A 14,311-nucleotide genomic window follows, 5' to 3' on the forward strand; every position below is an offset into this window, starting at 1 on the left:
TCGGATTCGATTTTCCTGTTGAGATTGAAATACATATATAATATACTAATGGCGAATGTGGCGTGCAATTTCTGAGCCCGCCGACCTTAATGAACATTGAATATTCTAGTCTACGAGTAAGTTAATTATTAGTTTCGACTAAGTAATTCTGAATTCAGTGTATAAGGACAGAATTGTGAATAAATGCTGAACCAAAGATTAACCAAATGTTTTTTTAAAATTATTATTGTCTATTTATATACTATAATTGTCATACTTTAGTTATGAAAGCTGTTTCTAGAAATGCATGTTATGCTTACAAATTTTGAAGAATAAATGATTCTTCAATTTTTCATTGGTTTATTTATATAATTCATGAAGAGTAAAAACTAAAGAAGAATAGATAACATTTGAAAATATATAGAACTAATTTTAGAAGTTAAATCATTTATCACATGAGGGAAAATATGATTTTAAGCGATTTTTTTTTATAAACTTTAGAATCTCTTTTAGATCCCAGTATTTATATGCGTCTTTATATTCTCAATTTTCTACTTAATTAAGTTGCTCAAAGCTCTGTAGGCTTAAAGGTACAAATTCTCATCGTGATATTTCACGTGCTATGCGCTAGATTTTTGACGGAAATTTGTAAATGTATTTTCTTTCTGAACTACCTTAAAATAAATTAAAAAATTACAATCCTTTCTTCAGACATTTTTCTCTATATCACGTTGTTAAGCTAAAAATAGGATTTTTGTTTTGATATTATTTTTATGGATAAAACAAAATATCCTACGAGGCTTATTTTAGATTTTTTTGTATCCACGCCTTTTAGCATAATATTAGAATTTCCGAGTCTGCATTATACTTGCGATAAATAAAAACAAAATAATGGATGATGAGGATATAATAAATCATAACAAATTTGTACCTCTTCTTTGGGTGAACGACTTTAGTCTATCAATTTTTTTTCGTACTTTTTGTTGTTTTTCCACAAATTTTTCATATTTATTTTAATGTAATTTTTATGATTAAAACTAAAACTCCTATCAAAAAACGATTCATAAAAATGTTGTAGATGTGTTTTAGCAGCACAATTTTTTATAAATAATTTTTTTTCTTACCTTATGTCGTTTATCCGAAAATTTAATTTTTGTATTTTTAATGTTATTTTTCACGAATGCAGCAAAAAGTACGTTTCCTATAAAGAAACGATTATTAACAAAATTGTAGATAATTTAGAAAATTGTCAAAATTAATGAAATGGCGGTGTGGTTTTTCTGAAAATACTAAAAGTCTATTTTATCAAGAAACCCACACTTATATTTATTGTCAATATTTGGTTGAATTTGTACCATCATAAGGAAAATAGCTTTTGAGTTTTATGCGGGCTAAAATAACTTTTATGGCCAGGAGAAGTTTCTTTCATAAAATCGAATTTTCGTATTTTTCTTTCTTACAACACCAGAAACGAATGTTAAGAAAATAGTTTGCAAAGTTAAAGATTTCTATAAAAAATGTCTTTCCTTATTCATAACATCTTGTACCGCAAATATGGCTTAGCTCACATAAAACTTACAGAATATCTTTTTTTGTATAAACAAAAATTTGTAAACAAATATTTTAAAAAATAGGGAAGGTGGTGTTTGTCCCTTTTCACAAAAATTGCCCATATGCTTCCAGTCCTTTAACTTATTTTCTTTAATATTATATATATATATGAACAATTGAAATTCAAAATTGTTTTAGTGTGTGTAATAGTGTAGATGATAATTAAATGGCTATGTAAATTTAGATTCACAATAATGAGTAAAACTCGAAGAATGAATTTAAATGCCAAACGACAAGTGCGTGTTGATTTTGAAACTGTGCAGTGTGTACAGAAAATCAATCTACAATATTGGAAATGGTGGTCTACCATTTCGCCATCTGGTGCCCAAAACTGGAACTAAAAAGAGTAGGTACAATTTTAAAGTTGTAAATTAATTTTTACATAAAAGTGTTTTTACGGTAGTCTTCTGAAGCATAAAACAATGATTGAATACTAAAAATAAATCTTCGTTTAAAAAAACATTCTTAGATAGAATTTCCATATTATACAGGGAAAAACGCATTTTTGTCAAATAGGTTTAAAAAAATATAATTATTTCACTATTATATGTAAGTTTGAATGAATTTAAATTTAAATAAGCTTGAAAGTCATTTCCCGGCTCGCAAACATTTTTCACGGTCAATGAAATTAAAAAGATCGAACTCTAAAGCCAACAATTTTTCCATTCGAATTAATAAAAACTGTGCTGCAAATGGAAGCACAAAAAAGATTCAGTTCTAAAAATATTATTCCACGTTATCATTTTCATAGCTCTGAAGTCCCAATTGAAGAATCAATCAATGAATTCGAAAATTTTCAAAATTATACCATTTAAAGCAATTTTAAGCCAAAAACATTAAAAATTGAACGATTAAATTTTTTTTTAGAAACTGAACACTTCTTAAATTAAAAGTTAAATTATTTATATTTTAAATTGTTAAAAAATCCTTAAAATCCTTCCAAATTTTATTTGAAAATCTTGAAACATCTGCATGTTGTTTACATTATTTTTTTTCTATTTTTTTATTATTTTTGAAATTATTTCAGAAGTTATAAACATCTTTTAAAATGAAACCGTTTTTTTTCGAAAGTTCTTTTTAAATTCTGCCAGATTAACAAATTTCCTTAAAATCTGATTTTGATAATTTTATAAACCTTTCTAAATCTTTTTGAATAATCACTGAAAATTATCTTTTCATAATAAAAATCATTATTAATTTTCATAGGAAATGTTTTTTAATCTTATGAAGTCATTCCAAATTCTTAAAAATCGTTTACATTTTCTGTTCAAAATTTATCAAAATCTGTATTTTGGCGGTACACGAAAACACTTTGTTTGAATTATTTCAAATCATTTCAAATTTTAAATTGAATTTGAATTTTTTCAAAACCTCTAAATATTTCATCAACTTCCTTGAATTTTTAAAAATAATAATATGTGTTCAATTGTTATTTATACATCAAAGTTCAACAATTTTACTTACAAATTAAAGTTTTTTGAAATAGAACAATTAAACTGTAACGTTCAAAATTTAGTTTTCAATATTTAACTATAATTAAAGATTTTAAATAAACAGTCAAATATTTCTAAATATTAAGTAATTCTTATTTTTCTGAATTAAAAAATTTCAAATGGAATGGTTTAAAAATGAAATATTTTAGACTGAAATAACCCAGTGGGCACAAAATTTGGCGACTTCTTTATGACATCCTATGGCCGTGTCGTTTCGTTGTCTTTACGATATCGTAAAGACATCGTCAGATCATACGACGTGTTTACGATATCGTAAAGACACCTGAACGACATGGACATAGGATATCGTAAAGTTGTCGTAAAGATGTAAAGACGTCGCCAAATTTTGTGCCCACTAGGAATATTTGAAATTTAATAAAAGCCTTTGTTTATGAACATATCATTTTAAAGTTATTTTAAAATTGGAAATAGTTTATAAAGTTTCAATCGGGCATTTACATTTGTTTAACTAATAAGACTTTCCAATTGAAATAGTTTACATAATTTTTAACGTTAGAAGCTGGAATTTAAAAAATTGCGAACTAATTTCGAATCGTCTTGTAAAATTGATTGTTATTAACTTTTTAAATGTTAAAGAGCAGTTTAGTTTTTCAAATTATTATTAATTTATATTCACAGTTGATCAACTGAAAATGTATTTTAAAAAAGGATGGAAATCACAGATGGACAGATATCTCTGTAAAAAATATGTTTTTTCACCTTATAAGATGAAAATTCCATCTACACCCCTTTGTTTCCGATAAAGACTTATTTTTAGTATCCAATAAATACTTTAGACTCCACAACAAAAATCGTTAAAACACATTTATAAAAAGATTAAAATACAACTTTAAAGTCGTACCTAATTCTTTCTAGATCGGATTATTGTCAACAAATGGCGTATCGCAGTTTAACTATTCCCAATAGTTTATAACAGATTTTTAATCAAAAGAATTGGCTGCTTTACTGCAACTGCAGTTTTCCAGCAGAAATATTGACTTTTTTCGTTCGGAAGCGTCATAAGATATCATCAATGAGTAAAGGCATTTTTCATAGAACTTTTTTCACTGTGCAGACTATTTTCTCAACATTTTTTCGTATCTTTTGTTGTAAGAAAGAAAAATATGAAAATTCGATTTTATAAAAAAAAATTCTCTTGGCCATATAAGTTATTTAGCCCGCATACCATTTTCTTAATTTTTAACATTTCCTCGCGGAGTTCGAAAGAAGGCGATAAACTCTACTGGAATGTGGAAAGAAATCTTAAATATCAAGTGTAGAACCTGCCTGATTTGAAATGGATTCAGTGAGTACATAATAAATAATAAGTAAACTACAAAAACTCAGTTTGTCTAGTGGAAGCAAACTTTTCTCTTAACACGAGAATCTCGGGGAATCAATAACAAATTTGCCCCACGAAATGAAAGCTTGAGCAAACTCTAAATCGCCAAAGTTCTCCTCTCAAATCGATAAACTTCTGGCATGCATAAGTAATTCAGTAGTCTGCAAAGGGGCGTGTTTCAATGAATATATAAACTCAGAAAAATTGGAGTTGCGTTACAAATATACTTTATTCGACAATCGCCGCTCCTCAACATAAATCCATGACGTCACCATCAGTACTTGGTAGTACGATTAAGTATATATTTGCGTGTATAAGTACACATTAATCTTGTATAATAAATTTACCTAATTCTCCACTTGCTTGAGCGACGATCAGCAAATTGTAAAACTTCGCTGACGTCTCTTTTCAATATACATATATAATTATATATTTCGTTATAATTATTATTTGCTAAACGTTTCCTATACATATGTTGTTTTTCCGACAAGCGGAACCAGAGATAATACTTTTTCTCATCAACCTAAAAAGTACTTTTTTCCGTCCGCTGTGTCTGCTGGGGTCAAAATCATCCGTATTTTTCAATATTTCATAATATTATATATTATCTAAATATTTAAAGCTTCAAAACGTTTGGTTAAACTTTATAGGAAGCTTGATTCATTTCACTTTTTAGTATATCAATAGATCTTATGATAAAGGTACTCAGGTATAGAAATCTTCAAAATTTTATGAGATTATTTCCATTATTTATGGTGTATAAACAGGTGATATAATCTTTTTCAAATTGTTCTATAAAGTGATATATCACTCGAGTGATTAAGTCTTTAATCTAGCGAATACGCTTCTGGCGAAATGAACCAGTCCTCTCAACATAGAGACTTATTTTATTAATTTATTCAGGGTTGAGCCGATCCCAGCAGACCCAGACTAACAATTCGGCACCAGGCCTATGAAGGGTAGAAAATATTTCAAAAACAAACAGGCATCTATCGTTATGTTTATAAAGAGTCACGTCAAAAATAACTTTCTTCTAGATAAACAATAATAATAATACTTTATCGGGAGGGCAATTGCAATACTAATAAAAAGGGGACTCTGAACTGGCTCACACCGTACTAGATTTTACTTCACTATCCAGAATTCATGCCAATTGAGGTCAAATCAAAGGCAGTAAAATTTACTACGGTGCAATCGATATCTCTAATTTAAAAAGACTCTATTTTAAAAAAAGTAGACTAACAACAATAACATATATGTATGTATGGATGTAATATATACAAATTCCTTAAGCGTATGAATATTCCCCAAATTCTATTTAACCGAAGTTTCATTTGACGGAAAATCAAATTGCCGAAAAATCATTTGTCATCATTATTATTTTTTCGAATTGTAAACTGACATCTCCATTTGTTCTTTATCATAATTTAGGTAACAAGTTATCATAATTTCTATAATGCCAAATTCCTATTTTGCATAATTTTAATATTTTCGAATTTCCTAATTACCATTTTATCTAATTTATATTCAAACACATTTTTATGTGTCATAATTTTAATTTTCACAGAGTAAAATTTTCATTGCTAAAAATTAGTGCGAACTACCAGAAATCAATTGAAATTGTTAGAACACAATATGAACTGAGCTAGTGTTACGTTTGAATCCCTTGAATTATAATTTAGAAATATCCCAGAATTTTATATTCTAAAAATATATAATTAAATGTAAATTACTAGATTTCAATTTCCATTGCTAGAATTCCACGCGAATTGCTCAAATTGAGCGTGAATGACTAGAATTCCACATGAATTGCTATAATTTAATGTGATTTACTAGAATTCAATATGAATGCTTAGAAATTAATATAAATGTCTAGAATTTAATATGAATTGGTGGGTCAATGCGAATTTCGAGAATCAATTCTAACTGTTAGAATTCAATGTAAGTGGCCAGAATTGAATATGAATTCCCAAAAGTCGATTTGAAGTGCTTGAATTCAATTTGAAATGTTATAAATCAATTTGAATTGTTACCAATTAATTTGAATTGTTATAAATTAATTTTAATTTCTAGAAATCAATGTGAGTCATGGGTCATGATTGTTATTTTTTCTCTAGTTGTCACTCACGTAATCTCTACTTAAGTGTTTGTATTGAACCGAATACACATTTTTTCATACTTACAATATTTTCGATTTTCCCCATTTACATTTTATCTGAATTCTATTTATCCGAATTTTTATTTCCTACTATTTGCATTTTTCCGAATTTTCACATGATCTAATTTCCATTCACACAAATTGCCATTTGTTATAATAACCAATTTACCTTGTTGCGTACTAGAAATTTTATTTTTCCTACAACACACATACGACCTAAAAATAATGGCGCGAAATTCAAATAAAATTCTGATTAGGTGAATTTAAATTTGGAACCAATTACATTTCTGTTACGTGCCAATTCAGTAAAGTAAAAATTGTGAGAACTGTCGATTCGTGTAATATTTTAATATTAGATTATTCGGAAAAATAAAAATAATTAGAATATTCGTCTACCGTTTCGCCGCCTGGTGCCGAAAACTGGAACTAGAAATAGTAGGTACAATTTTAAAGATTTATTTTAATTTCTGCATAAAAATGTTTTGTAAAGTTTAAAACAATGATTGAATACTAAAAATAAATCTTAATCAAAAACAAATTTTATCCAGATTACGCAAAGAATATGAATAATAGACGATTGGAATTGAAATATGAATTCTAACCTAAATTTTAGATTAGATTTTTAAATAGCAAATATTTCATGTCTAAGTTAATAAAAATGTACTTTTAATTTTTGCTTCAAAATAAGTCCGTTTAAGTTTATATAAAATATTTGAAATAACAATAAATAGTACAATAATTGTTTACTTTCGAATAATGCCTCTGTCAAAAAATGTGTTTTTTCACTGTATAAGATAAAAATTCCATCTAAAACCCTTTGTTTCGGGTAAAGACTTATTTTTAGTATCCAATAAATACTTTAGCTTCCACCCAAAAATCGTTATTTAAACACTTTTATGCACAAATTAAAATGCCTCTTACAAATCGTACCCGTTCTTTCTAGTTTGGATTTTTGTCACCAGCTTGTGCATCACAGTTCAAACATTCCCAATAGTAAATAAAAATGCGGAAAGTTAGAAATTCTGAAATGTAAAAATTGTACCGCAAGACCAATTCGGAAAAATAAAAATCATTACAAATGGCTGTTCTTCCAATTAATTTTTGGTCAGATGAAACTTACGTCAAATGGAATTCGGGTTATATTAATGCATCCCAAACTCCTGGCTCGTGTTTCCGCTAACAAAGAAACCAGATCTGTCAACAAGAGGTACCCTGGCTCGATAAATGCAATCCTGATTGAACAAGTGAAGCTCGAGAGGGACGAGCAGGGCGTGATAGCACCATTGTCGAAATTGAGACCGGATTCTTTCATCAGTCGGAAATCTGAGCAACACCGGATCTCAGGATGGTAGGGTATCAAGCTCAAGGACGCTCTGAGTATTGGATCTAAATTTCGTGTCCTCGCTGTTGTACACCAAAACATCCTTAAATTCCCTAAGTTTCTGCTGCTGGCCAGTCACAGAATTCCTTGGTAAAGTAGCAATTGGATTGGTATTATGAACGTTGGAAGGCCTCTCACACCGATTAATCCCATTTTCCGACTCCGAATTATGTCGCCTCTTCACATCAAGCTCCAACTGCTGATGTTTGAGAGTCACATCCTTATCCTCAAAACAAGGAACAGTCTGCATCGAAACAGTATTTCTTCTATCATTGAACAGAGATCGAGGATTCAAGGTCACTTCTCTCGCTGAGCCGAACCTCTTGAAAGTGGCACTCGCAGGACTATTGAGAAAGCCAACACTGGGCGGGACATAAGGTTCAGGAATCCGTTTCTCGATTTTGATCTCGGTGACGTTTTGCCTGATGAGAATATCAGGAGCCGCTTCCGGCAGAGGTTCCTGGGAGAGAGGAGGCCATTTTAAATCCCGAGCCATGTCCCGCTCTATGGCAAGGTACTTCCGCTTGGATTTGTCGACGTTGAACCAGAGATATCTCAGTTTGCCGAAGACGAGGTACTCCACGAAAAAGTGCTCGAAGAGGATGGAGAGAATGAAGTTCAGGATTCCGTAGCCGACGAGAATGCAGCGGAAGGTCATGTTGTCAGGGATACTGAGTTCGAACCGATCTCGGAGCCAGTCGAAGGGGTAGATGGCTAGGTAGGTTGAGAAGAGGGTGAGGAGGATGAAGGCTGAGAGTAGTCCGAAGTTGGTAAAGAGTGATTTTCTGTAGGGAGGACCCTTGGAGAAGACGACGGCGATCATGATGTACTGGAAGGAGCTGATGATGAAGATGGTGTAGTTCTCCTGAGATGCGACATCGTCTTTGTCAGTGGCGGACAGATGGAAGGGTTTGAACCACTCCATTTGTCGCAGGTGCCAGAGGCTGATGTATTGGAAGAAGGAGACCAGTAGGATTTGGATGAAGAGGCTGATGATAGGAGTGGTGCTGAAGAGACTGTTCAAGGGTGGCGTTTTGACTAAGGGTCCGTCGTAGGCCTGGGTTCTGCCGAAGAAGAAGGCGAAGATGGAGATGATGAGGAGGTCTATGTAGAGGAACTCAAAGTCAGTCAGGTTGGATTCAATACCGTAGAGGAGCATCACTGAGACGAATTGGATGAGGGAGTAGGCAGCCATATACTTGAAGATTCCGAAGGAGGTTACGAGGGCGGCTCGTCCTTCTCGGATCAATGTCAGGACACAGGAGATGTTGGTTTCTCGACTGGTAAAGGGAGATGCTACTGATGACTCGGTATCTGATAGCGAAATTCCTGTGTGTGCCGCCTTTAGGGCTCCACAGTCGTTGGCTCCATCACCGACCATTGCTGTAAAAATTAAAATCGATTGATTTAAAATTGATGGATATTGATGATTGGAGAATCAATCGCAATATTATTTCCAGAAGAATATTTTCCAGATTATTCTCGAAAAATATGGACTTGAATCAAGATTGAATTTATATGAACTACATTTAATTTAACTGAATTTACGTTTAAATTTGATTAAATCAGGGTGTCTAATCAAATCCAAGAAAGAATATACTTTCGCGAGTTTCTTATAAAGAATTTTTTTTTCAGATTCTAGGATTCATTTACGGGCCTCACACTCCCTATATGATAAAATATAGGGACCAAAGAGTACTTTTTGTCACGCTCATAGGGTACTTTCTTCGCTCTCAAAAAGTAAAAAAATTCAGGATTAAATCATAAGATTTCAAAACAATTCAAGTTAAATGCCGAAGAATTCAAATGAATGGAAAACAATTTAAAAATATTTAAATAAACTTCATTGAATTCAGTAAATTTGAAATGAGCTTGGAAAAATTCAAGGGAGTTCGAAAGAATTTGACGAAATGCTTACAAATTAATGATGAGGTTAAAATACTTTAGGATCAGTTTAATAAAACCTTCAAACAATTCTAAAAAATGCAAGGTAATTCCAATGAATTTAAAAGAATTCAGGGTAAATTAAAAAAAAAAAAACTTCAAAATTTTGAAACCCCACTAATTTCTAACCAAAAAAGTGACAAAGAATTAAAGTTAAATTCAAATGAATTAAAAAAAAAATTATTGAAAACATTCCATTAATTGCAATAAAATTTGAGTGAATTTAGAGGTATTTAAGGAAAATGAGGAGAATTCGATGAAATTCATAAAAAAACTAAATTTTAAAGAAAATCAGGTGAATTCAAAGCAATTCAAAAATATGAAAAAATTCCTTGAATTGAGTAAGTTTGAAACGAGTTTAAAAAGATTAAAGAGAATTAAAAATAATTTCATTGCAAAAAATAATTTAAAATCTCTTCAAATCTTAGAAATTCTACGAAATACCTCAATTCTCGTGAATAAATTCATTAAAATATTATAAAATCCAATGAAATTACATGAATATTACAATGAAGAATTACAATGATAATCCTTAAATTTATTTATTAAGGTTTATTTATCAAGCCTTGAACTCTTCACAATACCCTAAAATATTTCAGTCTTTAAAATCCCAATAATTTACTAAAATCCAGTAAAAATGACTGCAATCTTTTAAATTAACCTAAAATATTTTGAATTTGTTGAAATCTTTAAAATGTCAAGTAATTTGAAAATATTTCAAATCCTTAGATCATTTTATCAATTGATCCTCAGGAAACATTTAACAGTTCAAAAATGCATTGAATTAAGCAGAATTGACACAATTTAGAAGAGTTCAAGTGAATTAAAAAATTCAAACGAATTCTAAAGAATTAAAAGAATTCGGGATAACTTAATAGGAATTCAGGGGGAATTCCAAAAATTATATAAAATCTCTTAAAATCTTAGAAACCCTACGAAATACCTCACTTCTCGTGAATAAATTCTTATAAAGCCATTGAAATATTATAAAATTCCCGTGAGATCCTATGAAATTTGATATTTTCTGAAATTCTGGAAAATTTATTAAAATATCTTGAGAGCTTTAAAGTCCCTTAAAATCATTGAAATCTTATAAAATATCACAAAACCTTATAAGTCCTATAAAATCGTTCCATATCGTTCGAAATTCAAACAAAGTCTTGATCCTACAATATTCTAAACGCCTGGAAATCCCTTCAAATTAATGTAAGTAATAAAAAAATTTTTCCGAATATTTTAAAATTCCATAAAATATATCAAATCAAAAGCACTTTGAAACACCTCACAACTTTTTAAAATACCGGAAAATCTTCGAAATCCCTGCAAATGATTGAAATCTACAAAAAAATTTCTTGGCATCTTTAAATACCCTGAAATATTTCAAAGTAATTCAAGACCAGATCTCAAAAATTGTGTACTTTAGGGACCTCAAATGAATAAAGGGTACAGTAACCTGCAATTAACATGTTTAATTTAGAAAGCTTTGACAAATTATATTAGAAAATATTCTTCAATATATTAGCACCATCGATTGATTAATAATTGAATAATATTAAAAATAGAATTAATCATTTCCTTAATTTGTCCCTAAAGTTCATGAATTTGAACATCAATTCAGAGAAATTTTTTTTCAAATTTCAAATATTGAGTTTTTAACAAGATAGATGAATTTTTAACCAAATAGTTGAATTTTCTACAAAAAAGATGATTTTTTCACCAAAATACATGGATTTTCAACCAAATAGTGAAATTTTTCACTAAACAATATTAATTTTAAACAAAATAGTTGAATTTTTATGTAAGAAAGGCTAGTTTTCAACGAAACATAGAACAGTTAAATTTTCAGTCCAAAAAATTAATGTTAAATCTTACAACAACTAGATTAATGAATCTTTAACTGGAAGAAATATATTTTTTTAAAAAAGTGTTCAACAGTCAACTAAATAGTTTTATTTAAAAAAAACTCAATTTTCAAACCAGAAGATTCATTTTCTACCAAACAAGGAAGATTTTTAATCAAAGTACATGAATTTTCAGCGAAATAGTTCAATTTTCAACTAAGAAAAACAAATTTTCAAACATATAATTGAATGTTTAGCCAAAAAGATAAATTCTTAACTAAAACAATGAATTTTTAACTGGAATAGTTGAATTGCCCACCAAAAAAATAATTTTCAGCAACAAAAGAATGAACTTTGAACTCAGAAAATTAGTTTCTACAAAAAGACCAATTTTCTACAAAAAAAATCAATTTTCAACTTAAAAAGAGAACCTGTCAACAAAAAATTCAATAGTTGAATTTTCATTTTAAACAAACAGTATTCAACGAAAAAAAAATATTCTTAAAAAAATTTAATAATTACATTTTCAGTTTAAAATTAATTTTTAACCAAAAATAACAAATTTTCAATTAAAAAAGTCAATGTTTTAACTGGAAAGGTTGAATTTTCAGTAAAAAAAAAAACAACAACAAAGGAATTTTTAATAAAATAGATCATCTTTCAACCAAATAAATGAGTTTTCAATTTTTCAGTTAAGATAGATAAAAAATAGTAAGCAAACTGTTAAATTTTCAAGCCAAAAGATGAACTTTAACCAAGAATATTAATTTTCTAACAAAAAAAATGACTTTCAACAAAAGACATAAATTTTGAACCAGGTATTTGTATTTTCAACAAAAAAGGATAAATTTTCAATAAAAACTAGAATAGTTAAATTTTCAGTTAACACATTACTTTCAAGATAACAAAAAAAACGAATATTTAATAAAACAGTTAAATAAATTCATATAAAGCTACTTTTACGAAAAGATAATCATCATCATTCAATTTTATTTTGCAATTTAAAACAAATATTAAGCTCGCCCTCGAAAAATTCCCTGACGTCGAAAAAATGTCCCTGATATTGTCAGGTTTTTCCGGGTACATAAAAGTTCCCTGACAATTCCAGTTTTTCTAGGTAGGGGGACACCCTGTCAATACATTCAAAATGACCAAAATTCAATTTTCATTGACAGAAATTAATGTTTATTTAGTTAAATAACTATATTATATAAAAAATAAAACTCAACACAGGTTGTTAACGTTAAAGCTGAATAATTTGTAATTTAAACTAATAGAGTTAAAGATGGATCACTAGAATTAAATTTGTAATGTTACCTACAATTAAATATAAGTGGCTAGAAATCAATATAATTGCCAGAAATTAATGTGAATTGATTCAATTGAATAATTGGGCAGTTGAGCGAAGTAGTGGTGTCCTTGTCTTATAGAAGTCACATAGTCTTACCATTTGTTTTTTACGTAACTTCATGAAGAACAAACAACAACAAAAACTACTATTTTCATAATTATATACCTTTGAACCATTTTAGTGGAGATCAGAACGTTTGCTCTTTTAGAAAAATACAAGATGTTTAATTTACTAACCTACGTAATATCCTAAAGCCTGCAGTTCTTGAACAAGTTGTTGCTTCTGGTCAGGAGACATTCTCGCAAAGATTGCTCCCCTTGTCACCAATTTTGGTATCAATTCTGGATAATGTTGTTTGATCATGGCCCAAGTTTTTCCAGTCATTGCAAAGACATATTTGTTCTTCGAATGATACACCCTAAAAGGCAAAAGAATAGTTTCTATATTCCAAACCCAGACTAAATATTTATATCAAAAATATTAAATCTACGGTTCGAGTTTGGTACCAAGTTAAAGCAGGTTTAGCATATCGGCGACCTTCGACTTTGATGAGCTATAGCTGACCAGAAAAAAATTGGAGCAGATTCTGACAAATACCACATTAATCTCTAAATTTTTCTGAATCTAATAAGGGATTATTTATTGTTTTAAATCATTTTGGTCTGGAACTATTAAATGGAATATGAAAAATAGCGTTATTTAGTACATAGCTGCACCCAATTTTAAAATACAGAACTTCAAAAAATGCTTCTATTAACAAGATGTTTGAATATTTTTAAATTTCAAAAACTGTACTGCATTTTGAAAAATGTTTTGGAGCACAAGTTTTTTTAAATAGCTTCAAATTCGATCTCTTGTATTTCTACTTTGTTTGAATGTACAATTGTATAATTTTTAGGGCCTGTACTTAAATTACCTAACAGCTTAAGGGGGGGGGGATTGTGTTACGATTTATTACCGTAGAGGGGCGGGGGTCCTTCACTCATGCACGTAATTTTTGCAACTTCGCAAACACTTCCTCCTGACAATTTTCTTTAACCCTTTGCGGCATGGTAGGAATACCGCATTCCCACCTTTTTTCATATCATTTTTTGCGAATTCAGAGTAGTTTTTATTGGATTTTACACAGATTTTTTTAAATTTCATGCTCGCAGGATGATAGAAAATTGACATTTTTGTGCGAAGGGTCTAAATTTTTTAAATAATTTGTT

The 14,311-nt window shown here is 29.5% G+C and overlaps 1 protein-coding gene across 2 annotated transcripts in view; it reads right to left on the bottom strand.

Annotated features, from left to right (window-relative positions):
- Positions 1 to 7,246: 7,246 nt before the first annotated feature.
- The window catches only part of LOC117181486 (probable cation-transporting ATPase 13A3), a 58,828-nt gene continuing 51,763 nt past the window's right edge, over positions 7,247 to 14,311 (bottom strand). For both annotated transcript variants that reach the window (XM_033374194.1, XM_033374193.1), the window contains exons 10-11: positions 13,337 to 13,518; positions 7,247 to 9,347 (exon numbers count right to left, since the gene is read on the bottom strand). In XM_033374194.1, the coding sequence (XP_033230085.1) occupies positions 7,924 to 9,347; positions 13,337 to 13,518 (1,606 nt within the window). In that variant the 3' untranslated portion in view covers positions 7,247 to 7,923. The remainder of the gene's footprint in view (positions 9,348 to 13,336; positions 13,519 to 14,311) is intronic.

Source organism: Belonocnema kinseyi, chromosome 10, assembly GCF_010883055.1.
Source record: "Belonocnema kinseyi isolate 2016_QV_RU_SX_M_011 chromosome 10, B_treatae_v1, whole genome shotgun sequence".
NCBI lineage: Eukaryota > Metazoa > Arthropoda > Insecta > Hymenoptera > Cynipidae > Belonocnema > Belonocnema kinseyi.